At 38.0% G+C, this 14,980-nt stretch overlaps 1 protein-coding gene across 6 annotated transcripts in view; it reads right to left on the bottom strand.

Moving 5' to 3' along the window:
- Positions 1-14,980, bottom strand: part of git1 (G protein-coupled receptor kinase interacting ArfGAP 1) — a 216,182-nt gene that overhangs the window by 6,154 nt on the left and 195,048 nt on the right. For 5 of the 6 annotated variants that reach the window (XM_068010450.1, XM_068010455.1, XM_068010451.1 and 2 more), the window contains 5 exons: positions 14,739-14,957; positions 12,944-13,054; positions 3,952-4,028; positions 1,944-2,117; positions 210-273 (listed from right to left, as the gene is read on the bottom strand). In XM_068010450.1, coding sequence (XP_067866551.1) covers positions 210-273; positions 1,944-2,117; positions 3,952-4,028; positions 12,944-13,054; positions 14,739-14,957 — 645 coding nt within the window. The remainder of the gene's footprint in view (positions 1-209; positions 274-1,943; positions 2,118-3,951; positions 4,029-12,943; positions 13,055-14,738; positions 14,958-14,980) is intronic. The other variant, XM_068010453.1, reaches the window with a different exon arrangement.

The raw sequence follows: 14,980 nt of genomic DNA, 5'->3' as shown, positions 1-14,980 counted from the left end.
ATCCAGGAGATCCATACTTTTGGGTTTCATGTAAGAGATCCTTCCCATCCACCACTTCACAGTTAACTAAATGACAACCGATATTCTTAATTAAAGACAGAATTTGACCCATTCTGCACTAAGTTACCAACAGAGAACCAGAATCTTACCAACAGGCCTGCAGATTGGTTAACAGTTTCTAAATCAAGTGAATTATAATGAAGTTTTACCTTCGGAAAGAGAGAAGCCATTTCAGTGACTGCAGAGTGAATCTTTTCAGAACATGGCACAAAACTGTCAATGAAATAGATAGGAGATTAGGATTCATTCACTGACCTACAATCACCATTATCTTAAATTCCTTTATGTTTCTACAAGTATATAGGTACAGTCATCTAAAAGTGCTTAGAGAATCAGGAGGACAAAATAATATACAGTGAGCAGGAGAACAAAAGGGATAATTTGGAGAGGGATGGGGTTGAGAGAAGTCAAAGCTACAGCTGAAGGCAAGGGTTTTGTGATGGTTTTTAAAACCAGGCACAATAGCAACAAGGCAGAGTGAACTGAACAGGTAGTTCCAGCGGACAGTAGCATAGTGATTGAACAGGCATTAACCAATGACACAAGGGAGTGGGTGTCAAGAGGAAAATTTGTGTCAGGAAAGCAAGGCAGAAGGAGAGTAACTAAGGTAGAATGGCGCAAGTTTAGGCTGTGGAGGGATGAGGAGAATTTAGAAGTCAACCCGCTGGAGTAAGGGAAGCCAGTGGAGGTTGGAAAGGGTAGTAACGGGAATGTGGGATTTTTGTAGGTGAGTACACAGGCTGTAATGTTTTGATGGAAATTAAGCTCATTGAAGATTGAGGCTGGAAAGAAAGCTGGAGGCTGGCAATATTGAAGAAGTGGAAGAAAATTGTCAGAAGAGCAGATCTAGGGGAAGGAAGCTCGGGATTGAGTAGTATATTGAAGTTTCACATTTCCTAGTCTAGCCTTAAGTAAAGCCAAGGAGGTTGTTGAGATCAAGGCCAGAGACATGAAGGTGTTGAAAGCAGTCAAAAAGGATGGCTTCGGGTCAGCAATATTGAACTAGAATACATTTTGGCTCATCAGGTCTTGATTGTGGATAGGGTGTTTGAGTGTAGCAGCAGTCTTTGAATCAGTGGAGGAGGTACAGAGTGATGGAGCAGGATATTACCAGTACATGTGGAAGTTAACCCTATAGTTCTTGATGATTTTACCATTGGTTAGGATATAAAATTCGAATGAGGAGGGGACCAAGGATGAACTGCAGGCCCACCAGAAGTTACTATGCAAGCCGAGAAACCATTGGAGGGAAAGATGAGCCTGCCCTGTGTTGGGTATGAGCACAACCAGATAAGGCCAGTGTCACTAGGGCAGTTGCAGAGATATACTGGGAGAAAACAGAAAATTCAAAGTAGCAGGAAACTCTTGCAGTGTTCAAGACAGACAGAAAGCCACAATGTTTATGAGTTTGACCAATGTGGTCTCAGTGCTGCAAGTGGTGCCGAAGCCAGATTCCAGGGTCTTGACTGAGGGAGTGGACAGACATCATTAGATGAAGTCTGATGGCTGTTTTATTATTGTATAGTTACAGTTAGCAGGGAAAGAATGGTATTAAACTACTGAAAATCTGTATTGAACATGTTTTAACATGCCATAAAAATATATAACAACTAAATAAAGCATTGTGCACTAGAAGTTCTTGGATTATTTTATCTGTCTGGTAGTCAGTATCGCCAAACAACAGCCTTTTCAATATAATCCTTAATCATTTGTAACTCACAGGGGCTAACTCATTACCCACAGCTTACACAAGTTGATACAGATGCTGCCAGACCTGCTGAGTGATTCCAGCATTTCTTGTTTTTATTTCAGATTTCCAGCATCCGCAGTATTTTGCTTTTATTACACAAGTTGATGCTAGTTTTAGTGATTTCAAAACTAACCTTTCATGCTTACACTCCTGTGCAGCTCGCAGAAGCTCCTGGATGTTTTTGGTGACCTGCTCTGTTTTAAGGATTACATCCTCTGTACTGGGAAGGCTTGGATCTAGCTCTCCCTCATGCTCATCATACTCTAGATGGAAGTCATCATCCCTTCCCATCTTCCCATCAGCAATACTATTAAGAAAAAACAAGTGAACCTAAACACAATATAGCAGAATAGCAACCAAAATGGTGCCTATAGTGAGTTTCAGCACATTACCACGTGCATATAGAAATCAGATGCCTGAGAGTGTGTTACAAAGGCTGCAACCAGATTGAGGGTTCAGATCATACCATAAATGGCAATGAGTCACCTGAACTCCAAAAGGCCTAGGCTATAGCATTTAATAGGTGGTGGCTGCAAGCTGTTGGGTGAGCGAGTACATACATGAGCAAGTGTCAATGACCAGAGATTTCTGGATACCTCAGTTTAAATTTCAGATGGCTGCAAAGATGCGAAGAAATTCATCTTGCACTGGCAAATTTATACTTGCCTTCATCAGTCAGGAACTGGTCGATGCTAGAATTTCCAGAAAATAATCAATTACTTTTCATTCTTATAATTGTGTCTACCAAGAAGTCTTGTTGTTCAACACAAAAGCAGCATGGTCACTGTATAATGTAATTTATGACACTTCAGGTTTGCAAACAGGGGTGCATGACTACTTCTGTGGCAAATATTAGTATAAAGAACATTTCAATAATATAAACACTGTAAAAAGTCCCCAAATTATGAATTTATTGGAGCCCAATTGGGGACAATGCAAGTTGCATTGCTAGAGCACAACTCTACCTGTGTAAATAAAATACCTAACTTATGATCATACCCCTGTGTCAGTTAGGCAGAATGGACCATTTGAACAATCTGCAGAGGAATTTGGTAACATTATAAAAACAGGACTCCCAATAAGTAGATAAATGCATCAAACGATGTGGCAATGAACCATACAAACACTGGCCTGTACTGCAGTTGCTGATCGCAGCAGCCAACAGCAGCAAGAACACCACAATTATCCTTAGTGTTCCTGTGCTTTGAGGAAGTGATGGAGAGAATAATCTAAATAAAAATCAGTCAGCTCCTGACTGCGATCAAGCTGCTCCTGCTTTAAAGCGTGCTTGTGGTTACATCGACAACAATGCTTTCCACAGTCAGCCTGGCAGTGTTCACACATGAAAGGAGGCTCGTGTGAAGAAGTACTTTTTTATTTATTCATTCATAGATGTGGGTGTCACTGGCAAAGCCAGCATTTATTGCCCTTCCCTAATTGTCCTCGCGAAGGTGATGATAGGCTGACTTCTTGAACTGTTGCAATTCATGTAGTATAGGTACACGCAAAGTGCTGTTAGGGAGGGAGTTCCTTCCTCTGGCAATAATGGAATAATACCTATGCATGATTCATTATCTTCAGTAAAGGAGCGGGACAAATTGGAGAGGCTAAACACTAAAAAAACAGAGTTACTATACAAGTTGCTTCACTGTATTTCAAAAATATAAAAATTAAATGTTAAAACTTCTAGGTATACAAGGGCTTTGATAACCTGACAGGATCCAAATGTGTGATTGCTTCTTCCACAATGGATATTATAATACAAGACAAGCCTGAACACTGTTGTCCCCCCTTTATTGCTTCAGTGCTGTTCTGCTCTGCAGAATTAAACTAAACACCTATTGTGCACACTTTCCTTTTGCAATGGTTTAAAAGCTACATTGTTATTAAGAACATAATACAGGCATAAGGAAACAATTGTTCGAACAGCAATAACTAGTGTATCTTCATTATCAACTCATGGATCGTCATGGCATGCTCTCAATTCTGCAGAAAGGGCATTGTACAGAAGAACAGAAAAACATACCACCAATACCAGATTTAGAAAATAACACTAGATAGTACATAACGCAGAAATTCTGCCATGTTGAGTACTATTAAACACAATGAGGCATTACAATCTCTAATTAGGTTTTACTCACCCCAGTGGCAGCTCATTGGTCTGGGTATTGTCATAATCACTGTCTGTTCCACTACCACGTTTGTCCAGTTTGGACACCTATAAGTGAAAATAAAATGTGAGCATGTAATACGATGTGCTGGTGCATTGGCCTCATTGTTAGAGCAACTGGTCATTGATAATTATTACAAGAATATTGCAGGCAGATAAGTAAGAAAGGTTACCTCAATTCCCTATAAGCAACATGAAAGCAACTTTGAGAATAACTATGCCAAATCAAATTCATCAGTGATTGAATTTTGGCATCCAGGTTTCAGAATTCTGAATTTTGGTCATGAAATGGTTGAGGAGCAAGTAATTTAGTTTGCACAAGATAAAAAAAAAGCAGTTAAGATCATTTTAAACTTTCCAGGCTGTTAAAAGGAGCAAGGACAGGGTGGTTGGATTTCATTGAGGTGGTCTCTAGCCCTTCCCCATAAACAGTCAGTGTTTATAATAAATAAACAGAAACTGCAGTTTAAGAAACATTTGTTTCCCACCCCCCACCCAGTTCAGAATGTTCTGCTGTACTACTCACACTCTGAATGGAATTGACATCTCCACTGGCCCCATAAACATGCTCATGCTGTTTCAGCTCTTATTTTTGAGTATAGAAATTGTAGAACTTGATGAGGTACAAACTCTAAAAGCAATATCATTCATTTGATTACTCCAAGTAGGAAACCGTCTGCTCCTTCAATTGCATTCCCAATAAAAGCCTGATGATGCAAATTCCTTTCTGGGCCCCTATTTTAGCCAATATTATAAATACTTCCCTCTGCCTCAAGCATGGTTCTTCTACCTTTCAATCCAGTCATCAACCCCTCAACAAAAACCCATCCATGACCCCTCTATCCTTACTAATTACTGTCTCATCTCCAACCTCCCTTTTCCCATATTTTAATCTGAAACTAGGTTACTGTCAAGCAAAAGTCAATTACAGCACTGTAATAACTCAATACAGTGTTGGCATACTTAGATAATGCTCCATTGTAAATAGCCACATTTAAATAGCTACCACAAACACAAAAAAGGCAAACCAATTATTCACCATGCCACCTGGCTCAATAGATTTGAACTCTTTTACCAGACATTATTCAAAAACTCAGGACACATTAAAAATACTAAATTATTCTATATTTAAATAAACTACGTATTTTCACATGGGGATAAAGAACACGACCAAGCACGCTTTTTGTACTTTGTTGTCGGAAAAACATTTTCAAATGCCCAATTGGAGAATTCTTCAAATTCTCACATTCTCAAAGTAAATTTCATCATCTAATGAAATTATATCTAGGAACGGTGTTAAAAAACAAACAGGTAAAAACACAAGGTTTTCTGAATTGGATATCGGGTTCACATTTAAAAGCAAAATCTGTAAAACCTTATGGAAATCATTCCAAAGAATTATCAGGAAAAATCATAATCTGCAGAATATGAATTCAATAGTAAAATGAAAATGTCAGGGGTTCAAAGGAATAAAATTCCAAGACATGTCTCAAGATTCCTACTGCAACACCAGTTCACATCAATGGGACCACTACATAAATTAATGGGCATACATCATTGTACATTCGATCCTGCTTAGAACACAAGCTGTCGGCCCACTGGGTTAGATTGGCAGGGGGCGGGGGGTGCTATTTGGACTGGGATACTGGGATTTTGAAGATTCTTTTACCCCCTGTCAATTACATACTTGTAAAATCTCAAATGGAAAGATCATTTTCAATGTGGTCTTTTTTTTAAAATAAGAGATTATAATAAGGTGCTACTTGCAAGTGCAAATCTGCCAGCTATATTACCAGCATTTCATAGAATTCTTTACAGAATGGTGTGGATCTGACCAACTGTAGAGAACGTACAAATTTTGCTGTGGAAACCTGAACTAGATATGACTTCAGAACATCCATTTTTTAATTGCATTTTTGAATGGTTGTTTTAATTTTTAACAGCTCTGTCCTGGTAAGAATACCCTAGCAATATACAATAAACTCACAGGTTAGCAAAATAACAAAGATGTCTCTGAAATATAAGACTTTTTGAACCTTTTGAATGTTCTGAATCACACATTTTACAATTAGATCCTTTTTGCCATACACATTGAAGAACATTTCAGATATTTCAACTTCTTAAAACCCCCTTGCCCCAGCACCCAAAAAATCAGCAGTTATGGGGTTAACAGAAAATGAAAAGTACTAAAAGTGCATGCATTCTTCAGAAGAGGTTAAGCTTTTTTTAATATATACACTTTGGCAGATGGTTCCAATATATCACAGTTTCCTGTTTCAAAAGCATCTTTTTGATGCTGCATAACTGGTTATGTACAGATTTGAACATTTTCCTTTTCTCTCATTATTGAGTTTCCTACACAACAGATTTACAAGCAAAACATTCTTTACACATTTGAATAGTAGAACTAGACATACTAATCAAGTATTAAAATTAACATGTAAAATCAAGTCCTCTCTTCACCATGTAGTTTCATAATGAAAAGCCAGACTGGTCTCAAATCACACTTTCAAGTCTTACTGTGCTGTGACTGTACTATTAGTTTGCATATCTAAGATGGAAAGATCCATATATAGATTGGGTGGAAAGGGGGAAAGGAGGAAGAAACAAAATTCTAAATTCTCAAACGAATCAACTTTGTGATAATATTCAAAGTAATGCATTCAAAAAAGAATAGTGCATGGCTCCAATCAAATCAATAATTGTTACACAGAAATTAACTGAAAACTATAAAAGTTCTCCAAATCTTAAAGATTTGCTGAAATTTGACTTTGGATGGCATCAATGGAATACACAATATGCAGATGCTGTTTCACTAATATTGGTCTTGTATTTCCCTTCCAAAAATTTGGAAAATGGACCACACAAGTTTAGAAGTGCACGTAACACACTTGACATCCTCTTCCCCCAGCACCCAAAGAATCAGCACTTGTGGGTTAGTTTAGCTTATTAATGCAGTTTCACACAAAGGGGAGATTATGAATTAGAATGATTTGTCAAATATTTGTTAGATGGCTTCCAAGAACACTATCAAATTAATTTTGCCTATAGTCATTCAAAAGTAACTTTAATTTATTTTAAATTTAATTTTGTCTGCTTCCTGCAATAGCAAACATGTCCCCTGAACTGTTAAAATGCAAAATGCACTGAGCTTATACAAGTTGTAAGATTTTGTTAAACTAATAACTAGAGATTTGTGAATGTATTAATTGAGTACATGAACTATATTGACACACAAGTTAGTACTTCCAATCCTTTGGAATACAGTTGGCTAAGACTGCAATGGTTTCAAGTAAAAACTTTAAAATAAAAACAAAAATCCAAACTATACAACTATCCAGATTTCAAATAAAAACAGAAAATGTTGGAAATGCTCAACAGGTCTGACAGCATCTGTGAAGAGAGAAAGAGTTGATGTTTCAGGTCAATGACCTTTCCAGAGTTCTGATGAAAAGTCACCAATCTGAAACGATAACTGTTTCTCTCTCCACAGATGCTGCCTGACCTGCTGAGCATTTCAAGCATTTTCTGTTTTTATTTCAGATTTCCAGCATCCGCAGCATTTTGCCCTCTGGTCCAGATTTCCTTTGTTGCCCTCATCTATAATCTGAAAGGATAAAGGACAAAGCACTTTTAACATCAAACGGCAACGCCAGCTTGATTCAAGAAATCCTTGCAAGCAAAGGTTAACTATGTTTACCCTGAAAAGTGAGATCTCGGAATCATCTGCCATTATGCATAATACCTTCTTCATGCAGTTTTCTATTTATACAAAGATTCTCCTTTTACTTTACTTGGACAATTATCAGAGTCTTTGTAATATTCTCATTCAAAAAAGTAATCTTGATTAAACACTGAGAACTTAACCCTTTGAGGACTACAATAGCAGTTGTCTATTGCAATTAAAAGATTAAAGTTTACAAATATTTTTTTAAAAATCGCTCGTGGAATATGGGTGCCATTGGCAAGTCCAGCATTTAATGCTTTAACCTTTAGGGATGAGTGACCATAATATGATAAAATATTACATTATGTTTAAAAGTGAGGTAGTTCAATCTGAAGCCAGGGTGTTAAAATTGAACAAAGGAAATTATGAAGGTATGAGGGGCAAATTGGCTGAGGTGGATTGGGAAAAAACATTAAAAGGTATGACAGTACGTAGGCAATGGATAGTCTTTAAAGAAATATTACATAGCAACTATACGTTCCTTCAAGGCACAAAAACCCCACAAGTAGAAGGCAGTCAACTGTGGACAACAAAAGAAGTTAAGGATTGTATAAGATTAAAAGAAAAGACCTATAAAATTGCCAGAAATAGTAGTAAACCTGAGGATTGCAGAATACAAAGGAGAATGAAGAAACTGATAAAGGAACAGAGAATAGAATATGAATGTAAGCTAGCAAAAAATATAAAAACGGACTGTAAAAGCTTCTACAAGTACATAAAAAGGAAATGTTTGACTAAGACAAATATGGGTCTGTTATAGGCAGAGTCAAGAGAATTTATAATGGGGAATAAAGAAATGGCACAGAAGCTAAATGATTACTTTGCGTCCGTCTTCACTGAGGAAGATACAAGAAATCTCCCAGAATTGGAGATCCAAGGGTAGGGGGAATGAGGAATTGAAGGAAATTAGTATTGGTAAGAAGGTTGCATTGGAGAAATTAATGGGGCTGAAGGTTGATAAGTCCCCAGGACCTGATATTCTACATCCCAGAGTGTTGAATGAGGTAGCTATGGAGGTAGTGGATGCACTGGTGATCATCTTCCAAAACTCTGTAGATTCTGGAGTGGTTCCTGCAGATTGGAAGGTAGCAAATGTCACCCCACTATTTAAGAAGGGAGGGAGAGAGAAAACAGGGAATTTTACAGACCTGTTAGCCTTACATCAGTCGTTGGGAAAATGCTAGAATCTATTCTAAAGGATGTGATAAATGGACACTTGGATAATAATGATCTGATTGAGCACTGTCAACATGGATTTATGAATGGGAAATCATGTTTGACAAACCTGTTGGGAGTTTTTTTGAAGAGGTTACTAAAAGAATTGATAAAGGGGAGTCGGTGGACGTAGTATACTCAGATTTTCAGAAGGCTTTTCATAAAGTCCCCCACATGAGGTTGGTTAGTAAAATTAAAGCACATGGGATAGGAGGTAATATACTGGCATGGATTAAGGATTGGTTAACAGGCAGAAAGCAGACAGTGGGAATAAACAGGTCATTCTCACGTTGGCAGGCTGTGACTGGTGGGGTACTGCAGAGATGAGTGCTTGGGCCCCAGCTGTTCACAATTAGATCAATGGTTTGGATATTTTTTTTTAGATTAGAGATACAGCACTGAAACAGGCCCTTCGGCCCACCGAGTCTGTGCCGAACATCAACCACCCACTTATACTAATCCTACACTAATCCCATATTCCTACCAAACATCCCCACCTATCCCTATATTTCCCTACCACCTACCTATACTAGTGACAATTTATAATGGCCAATTTACCTATCAACCTGCAAGTCTTTTGGCTTGTGGGAGGAAACCGGAGCACCCAGAGAAAACCCACGCAGACACAGGGAGAACTTGCAAACTCCACACAGGCAGTACCCGGAATCGAACCCGGGTCCCTGGAGCTGTGAGGCTGCAGTGCTAACCACTGCGCCACTGTGCCGCCCTATGGGGACCAAATGTAGTATTTCCAAGTTTGCGCATGACACAAAACTTGGTGGGAATGTGTATTGTGAGGAAGATGCAAAGCAGCTTCAAGGGGATTTGGACAGACAGTGAGTGGGCAAGAACATGGCAGATGGAATATAATTGGAAAAATGTGTGGTTATCCAGTTTGGTAGGAGGAACAGATGTGCAGAGTATTTCTTAAATGGTAAGAGATTAGAAAGTGTACATGTACAAAGGGACCTGGGTGTCAATAAGTCACTGAAAGCTAACATGCAGGTGCAGCAAGCTATTAGGAAGGCTAATGGAATGTTAGCCTTTATCGCAAGAAGATTTGAGTACAGGAGTAGTGAAGTCAATTGTATAGAATCTTGGTTAGACTGCACTTGGAATACTGTGTGCAGTTTTGGTCCCCTTACCTTAGGAAGGATATTACTGCCATAGAGGGAGTGCAACGAAGGTTCACCAGACTTAGCCCCGGGATGGCGGGACTGTCCTATGGAGAGAGATTGGGGAAACTGGGCCTGTATTCTCTAGAGTTTCGAAGAATGAGAGGATCTCATTGAAACCTACAAAATACTTAAAGGGACAGACAGGGTAGATGCAGCGAAGATGTTTCCCCTGGTTGGGGAGTCTAGAACCAAGGGACACAATTTCAAATAAGGGGGAAGCCACTTAGGACAGAGGTGAGGAGAAATTTCTTTACCCAGAGGGTTCTGAATCTTTGGAATTCTCTATCCCAGGGGGCTATGGAAGTTCAGTCATTGAGTATGTTTAAAGCATAGATTGACAGATTTCTAAATACAAATGACATAATGAGGGTAATGTGGGAAAAAGGCATTGAAGTGGATGATCAGCCATGATCATACTGAATGGCGGGGCAGGCTCGATGGGCTGAATGGCTTACTCCTCTTCCTATGTTCCTGTGCCCGAGAAGGTGGGGGTGAGTTGTAAACGTAAAGTCTTCCCGGCATTACATATTCTGGTGCATTTGGTTATCTAATATTCAGTGGGAATTTACAATAAGTCCCACTAATGGAAACATAAACAGGTTCTGACCATTATGGCAGGCACCAAGTTCTCAGAAGGTTAACAGCTTTGAGGTGTATGGGAACAGTTCTCCACTTTCCTTTGAGAAAATCTACTGGTATTTTGACTCAGTTTTTGTAAATCTAAAATGGATAAAAATAGGTAAGGAAAAGACGATTGTCTGCCATAGCTGCTACTAAATCAGTTAAAAAATTGGCAGTCAGAATTTATAGGTAACAAAAAAAAAGAAAGCAACTCACAAGCCAAGAAAAACATTTTTGATGATTGGAAAGGCGCCCCTAGTTTCTGTGGGCAAGAGTAACAAAGTTCTTGAATATTTTCCCTCAATAGTTTGGCCCACTGCTGATTTAGCTCTGCAAAGCTACCACTGATCTCTTCCACCCCCAAAGACTTTTTAAAATAAATTAGACCATAAAAAAAACAGATGTTCAAGTTTTATAATGCTTCAGTTAATAGTTTCCATACCTCCTATTAAAACATAACAATTTATCTGCTGCTTTTATTTAAATTTACAAAACCTGTGTCTCAATATGACAGAGAGGGAGAAAAGCAGTGCTCAAAGGGTTAATATATGGAAAAGCAGGAATAGTCACCAGAAACCAAGAAAGAAGAATACTTGAATGGCAAATGGCCTTGCTTGACAAATATATGGTCACTGAAGGCCATTACATTATTCAAGAGGGTAAAGATGTTTAGACTGTTAAAAATTAGATGAGCAGTGTTGATGTTAACAGCTCAGCAACAGGGGCTTATCTTTTGGAATGCACACTGCATACCCATTTCAATTCACCCTATTCTTTCCCATCATGTTCCATTATGCAACTTTTTCAGGACAGCTGTAAACAATATCATTTTCCCTTCGGACCACTATATACCAGATACATTATGTTTTTAGAGGAATGCTATGGAAAAAAGTTCACTTTCGAGGACACATCAAAATAAACAAATAATGTATTAAAAAATATACTTTTCTGAGATTTACTCAAAATTGGTAACAATTTCACATTCAATTTTTCTTCAAGTTTTATAAAAATAATTGTAGCATGTCGATCAATGACTAATGATAGCTTCTCCATCCCCTCGTTATGTAGAGATACAGAAAACAGAAGTAGGCCATTCAGCCCCTCAAATCTGTTCTGCCCTTCTATGAGATTGTGGTGGATCTGTGCCTCAATTCCATTTAATAGTCTTTGCTCTTTATCTTTTGATGCTCTTACCTCACAAAAATCAATATCTGCCTTGAAATGTCAGTTGATCCCACACCTACAGCCGTTTTTCAGTGGGTGGTAGAGAAAGAGTTCCAAATTTCCCCCACCCTTTGTTTAAAAATGTTCTTCCCGATTTCTCTCCCAAAAGCCCCCTCATCCTTTATTTGTCTGTGAAACGAAATAGTTTCTATGCCTAAAATAGATTTGAGTCTATTCAACACTGAGAAGCAATTCTGAAGATAGTGGAAAACAAAACTTTATTGGTTTGTCTATCAGAGACTAGTTAAGTTATTAGGTAATAAATGAACTAGCAAAATTGGCATGAAATGGCAGGAAAATCTTTCAGAAAGGGGGTCAATCTAGTGATCTTTTTCAATGTTTGGCCCTACATTTCAATGTAGTAGGGGCTTTAGGTCAGAATTTTTTGGGCCAGCATCAGTGATATACGGCAAGTACAAAGCTTCTGGAGTTCTTTTTCAAGTGGCCAAGTTTGTTTTTTTTTTAAAACGGTACTAAGTTGATCTAATGCAAGGTTATCAATGTAATACTACATACTTTGTTCAGGACAACTTGACAACATAACAGGGTTCTGTTACCAATTACTGAATGTATGAATTCTATTATAACACACTGGAAGTGTGCAAATGGCAGGTTTCCATAGGTCCTATCATGAGGTAGCTAGCGCTATGTGACAAGTCAAATTGCTCCTTCTGTGCCAACATTTCTACGGTAAATTGACAATTACAACTGCAGTATAACCAGAAACGACAATGGTTATATTCATGAATCCATCTACATTGCAGTAAAACTTATTTACAACGTACAGTTTCACTTTCGATTATACAGTTAATTATGAAATTTAAGAAAAATATTGTTTGAAAGTTGTTTTGACACATTCAACCAGGCATTCCAAAAAAGAACCTCCCATCTTTGAAGGGAAAAGAGAAGCAAAGATAATAGAAGGAACAAAATCCATGCAAAAGGCATGGAGACAAGAGCCTAGAACACTTGCTGGAATCCTTTCTGCCCCTTCTTACTTGAGCCCAACTGAGCTGGTACTTAACCACGGATCTGCCACAGTCCTGTGAACAGGAGTGCAGCGGAGAGAAGGGAAAGGGTACAGAGGTCACGGAGACACCCCTGCGAATCTGTAACATGGAAGGGACAGTGTAAACAATGGCATGCACATAGACATTAATGAACTTTAAAAAATAAACCATGCATGTAACTTGTTACAGACAACTTGCATTATGTTGATAAATATTGGTTAAACAGTCTCATGCTGACAGTCAAATAAAAGCAGTCATCTTGTGTCAGATCTACTGGTAGATTGTGAATTATGTTAATGCAGCGTGCATATTGAATTAATGAAACAAAATGGCACAAATGAAGCAACATTCGTATTAAAGTTTGTAATGAACCAATGTGATTTCTCTTTAATTATTCTCAAAAATAATGTTCACTGAACAATTATAGTCTAGGTTAATTCATTTAGCTAACTTCTCATTTAATTAAGCTTGATCATTTTCCTAGATGCTCTACAGTCAGTAGCAATTATCAGATAAAAATGCTTTTCCAAAAATTGTATGATCTACTTGATATTATTGGCGCATCAATAATGTGTATGTGCAAATCTGAAATACGTGGTTTTAAACAAACTTTATAAACAAAAAGCACAATTTGATTCGTTAAGTATCCAGTTCTCTCAGTTCAAAGTTTGTTTTCTCATCTCACTGACTATCAATCCTAGCAGTGACCTGCTCTCAAATGCACTCATTGTCTCCATAATGGAGTCCATTAGATTTAATTGCAGTCACTAGCTGGAGTGGAGCCATAATGTAAATCACCAAATACATTAAGATAATTCGTGAAACCTGATAGGAGCTGAGTTTTGTTCATTTTCCAAATTTAGAACATTTATTCTTCCCCTAGCTATTGGGGGAGGTGGGGTGGGGGGTTATGGAAAGAGGGACAGTTCAAGGATTTTCGACAGAAACTTTCATGACTATTAAACCATTCTCCAACTCGGAGTGAATCCAGTATTAGGGACTGTCCAATTTAAATAACTTGTAATTTGAAAAAGTAACAACTTATTCAACTAAAAGAAGTTTATTTAGACCAGTTAATCCCAATCATTTAGCCAACTCTAGACTTTAAATCCACAGTTAAATTGATTTAGGAGCCGTGGGCTTTTAACATGAAAACAAAAGTGATAAAAAAATTAAACTGCACCTGAAGCCATTGCATAAATCCAAAGGTGCATGGAATATATTTTTACCATATAGTTTTAAGATCAAGATCACTAAAATGAGGAAGGATTCTATACTGTAAATTGAGCATAAAAGCTAGGACCAGGATCAGAGCTATTTGAAACAATTGTATGCCCGTTTTGTGATTGCTCAATGCCACAAAACTCTGCACATCTCTGCCCTTGAGTAACCCAACTTACAATTCCCACATGTATTAGCTGTGGCCATTTATGAATAGGAGTTTTATACAAAACTGAACGCTGCACACAAACTGCCTAATAGTGCATCTGAACACAACAACAGCTCACTCGCAAATTATAATCAAAACTCTGGACTGCAGTTAGGGTTAGAAGATACAAGATAAAACACTTCATTCATGAATATTAAAAATATTTTTCTCCATCAGAATTTGGAGCTTGGAAAATGAGACACACGGGGTTACTGCACTGCTGTTTTACAGTTCCTATACTGTATGGATATCATAGCTTTGTTAATACTGATTAAGCAGTACAAGAAGCTAAAAAAAAAAAAGGTGAATGCATTTTGTTTGAAATGAAATCCATATCATTAAGCATTAACTCACATTACAATCCAAAGGCTGAAGTCTTGTGGCAATGTCATCAGTGGTTTGTCCAAAGGATTTCTGCCCAGATCTGGTTTCATACATGGAAACGGCTTGCCGATCACGTCTACTTGTGCTTCCATGGGGGGAAAGGTCCTGGCGGTCACTGGTAGTTGGTGACGGATGCAGACTAGGAGTTTGTTGTTTCATTTGTGTATTCTCTGTCTGCAGTTTGTTAATCTGAAATGTAATCAAAAAGGGAT

This window comes from Heterodontus francisci, chromosome 30 (genome assembly GCF_036365525.1).
Source record: "Heterodontus francisci isolate sHetFra1 chromosome 30, sHetFra1.hap1, whole genome shotgun sequence".
NCBI lineage: Eukaryota > Metazoa > Chordata > Chondrichthyes > Heterodontiformes > Heterodontidae > Heterodontus > Heterodontus francisci.
Note: the sequence above shows the minus strand (reverse complement) of the source record. Positions and strands in the feature narration are given on the sequence as shown.